A 10,652-nucleotide genomic window follows, 5' to 3' on the forward strand; every position below is an offset into this window, starting at 1 on the left:
TGTGAGCTATTACGACAAGGATTGAGTAAGTACATAAGTAGGTCAAGACCACTATTGTTACTAAGAACTCTGAAAGTGTGCAAATATGAATGGGCATACATATCAAAAGTTGACTATAGCTTTCGCCTGCTATTGCTGAAAATATTGTACCTGCATTAGTTCTAGATATTATGCTTAGTCATCAAATTACTATTCACATAAATACTGCCCTTGAAAATTAGTCTCAAGAGCTATACACTATATGAACTAAAATCAAGTGTACACTAACATAATTATGACATGTCTATGAAACTTAACAACATTATACATGAAACATTTTTCCCTTGCAGTAACCTTAGTAGAGTTGTCACAACACAAATCGAAACATCATTGTCAATTACAAGACTACTTTCATATAAAGACCTAATGGTCCTCAAAATTCTTTGCATATCATTTGTTTTTAGATACATAAGTGCGAGTAATCCATTAGTAATTGATCAAATGGGTGGAACATTTGACACAGTGCAAGGAAGGAGAATCCCCAAAGGAGATGTCCAAGCCCCTAGAAAACAACCACACAACGGAAACAACATAACAATTCAAGATCTGATACCAATCACAACTCTTTATTCATATAATAATTGATTACATGCAATATGTTGGGCTATAAGGCCTTCCTAGTTATGGCCAAATACAAAGCAAGTAATAGTTCAATAAGATCCCTCAAGATCCAATCCAAACCCTAGCTAGTCCAGATCCACACTTTGGTAGAAACCTCCAAAGAAGATCTCAACTTGTGCACGCAAGCCCACCAAGAAATCTCCTTGTTTTCTAAGTCGTAGCTACTAGCCCTTCTCAAACTTGATCCAAGATCTAAGTGTTAACTGCCTCACATTCGACACTCTGTCCACACACTCACAACTCCACCATAATTCTACTATAACAGCCTCACATTCGGTGCTCTGTCCACAGACTTAGGAAAACTCGCTCTTCAGCTACTCTCCACACTCACTCCTCCTCCTCCGAATGAATCACTCCATGAATGAATGCCTAAAAGACTCCATAAGACCCCCTACTTATACCCAACTAAGCCACAAGTTGGCCCAACTTATTAAAAACTAAATTAAATCCCTTACATTTAATATAGGTCAAGCCACAAGTCGGCCACAACATAAATTAAATACCCATACATAAATTAAATGCCAAAAGTCAGCTCGCAAACAACACAACACCAACAGAAACCAAGACCAAGCTGAGTGTCAGCAAAACAAAGCTAAGTACCAGTAAATCCCAAGCATTGTCGAGCTCCAGAGACCATGCCGAGTACAACAGACCATGCCAAGCTCCATAGACCATGCCGAGCTCCTAGAGCATGCCGAGCTCCCAAAGCATGTCGAGCACTAGTCCTTCTTCGACCGAGTACCAGTCCAAGCACCCTCCAAAGCAATTACTGAGCCTCCTCCCATAAACTCCAAACTAGTTACCGAGCAAATCCAAAATGCTCCTACATCAACATTACCCATTTGTGATCTAGAATCTAAGATATACTTGTAATGAGTCGTATTTTTAATTGTCACTATTTAAGAGGTTGAATTCTAACAACTAGATAGAGTCTCCTATCATAATTTGAGGTTGTATATTTAGAAATCAAGGCTATTAAGTGTCTGGTCTAGGTCTACTAATTTCAATTAATCATATATTTTATTACAAAGTTATTAAAAACTATACAACTTAAAGAAAGAAAAAAAGTCTTCTCAACTTTTGCCTACAAATCAAATCTCCACATGAATGAAAAAAAATTCTAGTCTTCCTCGTCCATATGTATTCCTTCAAATAAAACTATAGAGATTTTGCATATAATCATATTCTATTTATTTATTGGCATTCTCTTCAAAATTATATCTTGTTTGTGAATGGACCCTTGATTTACTAGTAAATTTGAATGGTTCTAAATGAGTTCATTAGACTTTTCCTTGTTCATGTGTAAGACTTAGCATCACAAGAAATGAGATCAAAATAAAGACCATTTGATCCAATCAAAGTTGGTAAAATATTTTTTCCCCAAACACAACCATACACCCATCACATTTAATCATTGTCCTCCATGTGACCATGCCCCTAGCTCTAGAGTCGCTTGGCTCCCGGGAGGAGGTAGATAAAGTATCCCCGCTATGCAGGGATCGTGCGGCGAACTGATTCGAAGTAAAAGTAATTGCTTTCAAACTGTCCGATGTGCGGGGCAACATAAAGAAGGTTGGCAATAATATTTATAGCACCTGCGATGTGCTGGGTTCGAAGCGTGCAGGAATCACATTTTCAGAAACCTCTAACGCTGATTTCCATTTTTCTCTTAAATTTCACTTGGCCATTTGCCTCAAATAGTTTGTCAGATTGAAGTAAGTCGAAATCCGCAAGTGGAGCTTCTCTGGATTCTCTAATTTAAGTCATTGGCGACAGGTTGATGATCGTCAAAGTAGAAATCGGGCGTCTTTTTATGATCGAATCTTGCTGTTCCACGGCCACACCGCATGTATTTTTTAATTCCAGGTAAGCTGATTGCAGCATAGGTTTGTCTGATCTTTGACGACGTGTGTTTCAGTTTGGTATGAGCGTAGTTATTAGATCGGAGAAACTGGAAAATATGTGTCATTGCGAAAAACATTTGTTGAACTTTTGATTCTCTCCAAAGTTCAACTTTATTTTGATTGGCGCAGTTTTAAATCCGGCGGGCTGTTCTGGCAAATGACGGGAAATGTCTGTGCGTTTTGCAGGAGTGGAGGCTTAATTTAGGCGCTCAGTGCAAATTGTAAGCTTTAGGGTTGGGAATCTGCGCACAGTGCCGGCAAAGGCGCGTCCCGCGTGTCGGCGGTGCAACATTTGTACAAATTTACAGAAAGTCGGTTGTCGTTTTTCAGAGACTCCATTTTTTGTACCTGTTCGTCTCCAAGGCGAGGAAATTTGACTCTAAGAACGTCAAGTTTAAATAACTTTGCAATTAGGTATGTAATGTTATACAGAACAATTTTCTTTGGTTCTGCGGGCTCAATTGTTCATAATATGTGGATTTTTTTAACTGGAGTTGAGCAGATGTATTTGTTTCTGAAGTATAGTTGTAATGGGACCCGATTCTGAAACTCTCATTTTATTTGTTATTTTCAGCTGAGTATATTTTCAAATTGGTGAGAGGAGAGGGGGATACAGAGACGAAAGATAGGAGGCATGGAAATCGCTGTTCTTCCTCCTTGCAATCAATTTGTTCTTCAATACGAGAATCAGAGTAGGAGGCAATACGCTGTAAAGAATCCCGAGCCGCAAAGAAGAGACATCGAAGCAGCTAAGGCCTCATTAAACGGACAAATGTTCAAGGACAACATGTCTCATAATCAACTTCCTCCGGTATCGTATCGAATTCTTCCTCCTCCTTCTAATAACCTGCAATTTCCTCCAGTAAATAACTTGCAGTTTATCAATGGTAGCTCTACGCATTTTCCTTATGGAAACAACTCTCCCGTTTGCTCTGCGAACGGGGCACATGCTTCCCCTGTTCCTGGCTTTCAAAAGTGGCCTTCTTGGCCATGTTCTTCTCCTTCACAAGAATGTGAAATATCTAAAAACGCCTTTGCTTTTGGCTTATCGCAACATCCTTTGTTTCCCTATAATACCTCTCCTTCCCCAGGTCCTACGTCTTCTGTGCTTCATCCACATATTTCTTGTTTCTCAGCAGGCAGTGAAGCTATGCATGTGGGGCGAAGGTGGCAAAGCATGCCTGAAGAGGGTTTCTGGTCTAATCAGAATGACATTATAAAGGGTGGGAAAGGAGCTCCTCTATTCCGGAGCCGGAGTGCAAACATTCCTTCGAGCCCCTCACCCGAAGAGCGGTATCGCCAGCCCTGTCCACCCATAGCTGCATCTCCAAAGGTTGCTGAAAATGCACCGGATGACTATAAAAAAACGCGGCCATGGAAGGACAAGAGATCACCAAAACCTAATTTTGAATGGAAATTGGTTGATAGTGGGTCACATAATCCGGAGAAGCAAACTCTGATGGCTTCACAGAAAGCCATCAACCAGAAGAGGATTGCTGTGAGGAAAGCAACGGATTCGGCGAAAAATAGCGAGGGACGGAATAAAAACATCGGAGATGTTCCTCCATCAAAAGGTAATGGCATTATTACCCTTCTCAAGCGACCTCCAAAGTCGGAAGTGCAAGTTGGTGTGAACAGTCTTATTCAGGGCTTGGGAGAGTCGACCATCACAGATACAAAGGACGTGCCTCATGCTCAGAAAAATGAAGGCGGGAAAGACATGGCTGTCAGTGGCCATCCTCAAGAACTTTCTGGGAGCCCTAGCAAATCTCCTGAAGGTGATATATCAAACTTTCCTCAGAAGGCAAGTATCAACTTTGACGCTGGCATGGACCATGATGAGCGTCACAGGAAGGTATGTGATGACGAATTTAGAATGTACTGTGAGTGTGGCACAGATGAAAGAATTGTATTCCAGCCAGATATTCTAGGCTATGGAGAAAACAGAGCAGAGCAGACTTTTGCTTCTATTACACCTGATTTTAATTCTAAAGATAGTAGTCAGAACTCACAAATTGGCCACAACTTTTTCAAAGTGGCTTTAGAGAATTCTTTGTTTACTGAAGCTGAACTGTTAATAGGAGGCAACAGGAGTTGCGGCAATGATGATATACAGAAGGAGGCTTGTGCGGTTTCTCCAAGTTTGTATGCAACAGAGAACTGGGCAGGGCCTGCATACGCCAATTCTCCTTCACCCCGTTCATTACCTGTACCTCGTTTCTCCATGCGAGAAATGAGATCTGCTTCCTTAGACTTACCTCCCAATCCTGCAAAGAATGAGTTGAATGAAGGCGACCTACCATCATCCCACTCTGCTCCACCTTCTCCTACCAGGGATGCACATCAATTTAGTCCTCTTCTTCCTCCGAGACAAATGCTACAAGAGCGAGCCCTATCTTTGGATGCAGACTTTGCCACTAAGGACTTGAGGCGGATATTGAATCTGTCTTGATATGAATGCCTGAAGAAATTAAATAAATATTTGTAAATAATTGCAGACCTTTGTTTGCCACTAATAGTGGCATGTTGTGATGGTTAAGTTGTTGCGTTGTTATTCTTGCCATCAAGGTTCAAATTTCATGGGGATGAGGTCCCCCGTTTGTGGCCTCACTGGTTCATAGCTCCAGATCAAAGCGTTTACCCTTCAAAAAAAACTAAAATAAAAAAAATAAAAAATAAAATTGCAGACCTTTGTTTAAGGCTCTGTAAGTGCAAAGATCCCTTCAAATATGTCAAAACGAAGGGAGCTACTGCTCGATGCAGATCAAGTATATACATGTATGGACCGATGCGTCTATCCAGATTTCAGTTTTATGGCAGCAAGGATACCAATTCAAGTCTCGAATAACTCAATCATTAAAGTAGATAGGAAGAATAATCTGTACACTACAACGTAACAGCTACCTATATTAGCTTTAAGGTTGCTCTTGGCTTTCATTCTGATGTCTGATTTACATGAAATGTCTGTGGGGTTTCTATCCTGCTCCTCCTGTGCAATAATGTTCTTCAAGATGGAGAGATAAAAGGAAATGCTTTTAAAGATATATGAAACGGGAAAGAAATTAGTGATATTATGTACTAAGCTACAAGTTAATAGCCGGTGCCATTAGAGGGCTTGTTTTGCTGGTTCTGGACAGATGGTGGCTTGGGCTGAATAAACATAAAAAGCTTTGGTATGAGTTTCATTTTTCTAGATCCTGAATCAGAAGTTGTAACAAACAGAGGTCTTATATTGTAAAACAATGGGTTCTGTTGTGCCTGCTAAGTAACTTTTTAGTCGGCTCCAAATTGAAGATAGATTACATATTTCATGCCCAGCAACACTTCCGGGGTAATAAAAGCTCGATTAATATGCATAACACATGAGAGTTTATATCATGGCATGTGGACAATAGAATTCAAGCGGAACTCTTTATGTATTCTAGGAAGTGCAGGGGTTTATTTCAGTAAAATTGGAGCAGCGTCCACAGCAGATTATGTATGGTTAGTGTAAATTAGATGGAGTGTATGGTTAGTGTAAATTAGATCTTCAATGACTCTTTTGTAGGTCTTCATATTCAACGTACAAAATAAAGGCAAGTCTCTCTTGTAAGTCCATTGGCTATACATATATTTTGTGGGTGATCTTTTGAAAAACAATAGCCTATTAACAAACCCTGTCTCCCACAATGAATTAGACAAATTGACAAGACAATGTTGAATGGTCGTTTTCCTCCCTCATTGCAAGACAATCATATCCGGTAGCAAGGCATGATCTCTATGTTGCTTAGTCATTTTAAAGAAATGGAATGAGAGAGTTAGTCAGAAGAGTAGCTCTGTACTATCATATATTCATCTCTCCCTTCATGTCATGTCAACATTTCCTTTTCTGTACGTGTTACTCCTTATCTCACTCATTCAATATCCAGATGCAAACCATATGCGAGGCTCCATGAATGGATATGATGCCTTTTTCATGTTCCTGACTGTTAAATATTTTGTTATTTCTTTACTGCCCTGTCTCCCTTAATTTGAATTTTTAATGATACTCGTAAAAAACATGTCATGTTAAAAACAAATGTTCTTGCTTCTTTACCTATTAGTGTACGAGAAACTGTACAAATCAGATGCATTGTGAAGGGCAATAGTGAAAACGAAATGTGGAATCTCCCACCGAAAACTAGACAAGGCCACTGGTGAGGATGATGACGAGGAGTGATATAAGAAGTTTCTGATAGTGTGTGGGATGCAGAAACTTTGAATGTGGCGCATAGGTGGAGGTGGACATTTTGAAGCGACAAAAAGATTCTTTGGCGATGGGACCTACGTCAGATAGTGGCTCCTTAACGTCAGGTTGTGTGTCTCAAGCTGAATACAATTGAGATGCATAATTCCACTGGAAATGTCTAAAGACGATTTTTTTCAATTAATAATTAAATAACAAATTAATATAGAAATGTATTTTAAATTTAAATTTAATTATTAACAGCAGTAAATAGTCTTGCTATGAATGAAGGTTTTTAATGTCGTTCAGAGACCAACGATCGGTCCACTCCATGAGAAATTTCCTAATTGCACATAGCTTCCAAAATTTTATATATTTTTATTCAATTAATTGATTTCCCATTTTTAGTTACTAATTTAAAAGTGGGAGGCGAATTGATATTTTACTACTCTCTGATTGTTTTAATTATTCTTATTATGTTTCAGCGAGACCATTAGAAATTTAAACCTTATGCAGATAATAAATTTATAAAAAGAATTATTTACAATGTCAAATATTAGAATGCTAATTTAATATATTGTGAAATATATTACAAATGTTTCCTTCATAAAGTCATATTAGCTTATTTTCACTAAGTTTTATGTGAAAAATGTAGAAGAAATATCACCTTATATTCATCAAGATTTTCTGCCGTACATCTTAGAAGAATAATCTGATCTTGAAAATGAACATTTAATCTAATCTTAAAAATGAATATAAATTTTTTGAAAAAAAAAACATATTTAAAACAGCATTTCCCTCTGATTGATTGTGTCAATCTCTTTATCATTAAATCATATAAGTTAAGATCATTAGAAAATTACCAGATATCGGGTAAAGAAAGCTTATTCTCTGTGGAGCATATTGCCTGATATTCTCACCCACAAACTTTAAACCCCATACACTTTTGCCTCGGACGTGACTAAATATATTAATTTGAATGTCAGTGGAGTTATGCCAGACTCTCAGGCACGACATGGAAACGGAGTGTGAAGCAAACAAAAAAATTCCGAAGGTTAATCTTCATTGCTGAAGAATCCTATTTCCTTGAGCTTAGCCATTTAATAAAGCACTATTGGAACACTTGGACAGCAATAAAAGGATCCCATTTGAAAAAGAGATTCTCTCGCCACATTAGACAAAATTCTTGACCAACCAACCACTTGGTAGACCTTAGACAATGTGAAAAAATATGCTCCTAACCCAAAAAGAACAAGCTTTATGCTTATATTCCATCATAAATTAATGTAACAAATGATTAACTAGAGATCTTAAATATATTATTTTTAAAAGTATATTATGTTTATAATAAATAATAAACTTTTGACATGTAAATGGTTGTCAATTTTAAGATATAAAGATAATTATTAATATTAACACACTCACAACATCACATTTTATTCTTTTTTCAATGTAAAATGCCTATCAACATTAATTATTAAATTAAAAAAATGTCATGTAATGACTAATACTTGCCATATATATATATAAGATCTCAATAAATTCTTCTAAATCTTATAGAATTAAGTGTATATTTGTATAAATGGAATATTTAATTATCTTTAATTTTCAAAAGAAATTCATTAATAGTTTTTAGTTATATCTAATTTTTACAGTGTAAATAATTTTTTATATTTTAAAAAAGATATTATAAAAAAATCAATTATATCATTTCTAATATAATAGAAAGATTATTAACAATATAAATACCACTTAGAATTGTTTACGAAATCCTTGCTTAAAGTCTGGTATACAACTCTTAAAATAAGGAAATGAGTGTTCAAGAGTACCAAAGAGAGATGTTGGCTTGAGATTGAGTCGTCATTTGAAGGCCATTTGAGGAACTAATTCTCTCAATTTTATTATAGTATTCGTGAAAGTAGAACTATAGTTAGTCGAGCTCTTGCCAAGAGGAAAATGAAGCGAAACTAGATCTTGAAGGTCTCTTGAGTGAATTTAGGGAGCCTTGAATATAATCTCAATCCAGACCAATCTAAATAAGTATCCTTTGGTAAGAGGCATGCTTTACCGATAAGAGGGAAGGTGAAAGGTTATTTGAATGAATAATCAATCGATTGAGTGGAAAGGGTTCGAATTCTCTTGATAAGGGATGTAAAACAACCATTTGGATCACATGACTCTCCACTCTTGAATTTCGTTGTTCCTGACTTTTCTTATGTTTTATGTGATTCTTTTATTTTTAGCATTGTTATATTGGCTCAAAACAAATGATTTACAGTAAGACATGAGTTATACATTAATATAATAAAGGGGGGCCTACTCATTCTTAATCAATCAAACTTCTACTAGATGCAAATAACAAATTTCTAAAAAATTACAGTGTCATAAATCAAATCTACTAATCAGGAATTGACTAACATAATTCTTCCCTAACACAACCTCTATCCACACCCTTTGATTATCTCATAATTCAATCTCAAAGCTCTAAATCACCCATCTCAGACAACCCATAATTAGAGTTTTTAACTCGTATTCTTTGCTCAACCCTTCTCAAACAAATACTAAATATTGGGAACATGACTAGAAATATCTCCACACACAATCCAAGAATTAAAAGTAATATAATTTCGCTTTCAGTCCGCTTATCCTATGACTTATTATTCTACTAAGCTCTTTGTAACATGCATTTTTTGAGCTTGGAATGGTTGATAGCATGCATATCTTAAGGAGTGATGAAATCAATAGGAAATATATTATGAAGTGCCACCTATACTGGATACATTCAAGATAAATCCTCATCTAAGAGAACAAAATGAAAGGAGATGCATAGGAGGGAATGCCCATCTAGTATCCAATGGAGACAAAGACAACTATGTAGAACAAACTAGGAAAGGAATATGCAAATGTTAATAAGGGTTATTTTGAATTTATAAAACTAGGGTATGCCCCTTGCAACGTTGTAATTTTTGCATAGGACAATTGTTCCAAGCTAGACTAGAGGTTTTCTTCTTTGTTCTTTTCTACCAGTGTCTGTTTGAACAAAGGCAATGTAATATTTTATTTAATTAATAAATTTATATGGCTTAGGCCTTTTACTGATAAAAAAAAAAGTTTATTAATGATATAAATAAAATTCTATCCAATGCTATGGATTTTTTGCAATCTCCGAATAGGCTTCAAGCCTTGGCCCGAAAGGTAGTCCTGCCACATTTCCTAGTGGATAATAAATTGACTATGGCTATGCAAAAGTATGATTTGTTGAATGGTATGGCTTTAGTTGGTGGTTTGTTTTCACATTCTCAACTTCTGCAAAAACATGAATTTTATGTTGTTTTTGAGGCTATGAAGAAATCTATAGATACTTGCAGTTTCATTTATCTGAAACATACTCCTCCATTTGATCCAAGATTGATGGGTGTGCAATTGGTGGAAAGAATTAAGTTAGTGGGCCTGGCCATGATTGAATTGCAAAAGGATTGTAATGTTTCAAAATCCATACAGTCGAATGCACCATCAATAAATCTACAACCAATTGAACAGAGTTTTTGGGATTCAATTGGTGTGATTAATTCTGATTGGCTTGTAGATAGTTCAAAATTTTGATTTGGCTTCGAAATTCTTTTTGATGGACTTGGATTTTCTATTCGTGGTCTGGTATCTATTTGGGTAGGATTGAAAGGCATTGTTTCTAAAGGTCCCTTTCAAGATATGTCATCATTAACTGGTGTTATCTTTTGTATGTTGCAGCTCTATGTCTAAGTACTTCATGCCAAAGCTATTGTATCTGAATTTTGTAGAAGATTAGATTTGGTTATCTTTAGGGGTATATTGCTGGGTGATAACCCTTTGTAATTGCTTGCTCATAATATCTAAATATATGTAAA

General features: G+C 36.5%; 1 protein-coding gene and 1 long non-coding RNA gene across 2 annotated transcripts; one reads left to right on the forward strand and one right to left on the reverse strand.

Annotated features, from left to right (window-relative positions):
• Positions 1-784: 784 nt before the first annotated feature.
• Positions 785-7,847, reverse strand: LOC149572941 (uncharacterized). The gene is made up of 2 exons (XR_016359622.1): positions 7,632-7,847; positions 785-1,483 (listed from the first exon to the last, which is right to left on the reverse strand). It is a non-coding gene; the product is annotated as an uncharacterized LOC149572941 (long non-coding RNA).
• LOC149572942 (uncharacterized) lies at positions 2,151-5,250 on the forward strand. Its single transcript, XM_089814059.1, has 4 exons — positions 2,151-2,232; positions 2,437-2,526; positions 2,751-2,978; positions 3,139-5,250. The coding sequence occupies exon 4, from the start codon at positions 3,199-3,201 to the stop codon at positions 5,014-5,016; it is 1,818 nt and encodes a 605-aa protein (XP_089670185.1). The 5' UTR covers positions 2,151-2,232; positions 2,437-2,526; positions 2,751-2,978; positions 3,139-3,198; the 3' UTR covers positions 5,017-5,250.
• Positions 7,848-10,652: the final 2,805 nt, after the last annotated feature.

The sequence above is a fragment of the Cupressus sempervirens genome, chromosome 2 (genome assembly GCF_028749045.1).
Source record: "Cupressus sempervirens isolate cs-2001-9-10 chromosome 2, ASM2874904v1, whole genome shotgun sequence".
NCBI classification, from domain to species: Eukaryota; Viridiplantae; Streptophyta; class Pinopsida; order Cupressales; family Cupressaceae; genus Cupressus; species Cupressus sempervirens.

Coding starts and splice junctions, on each gene's coding strand:
- LOC149572942 (XM_089814059.1), top strand. CDS start 3,199: ATGGAAATCGCTGTTCTTCCTCCTTGCAATCAATTTGTTCTTCAATAC.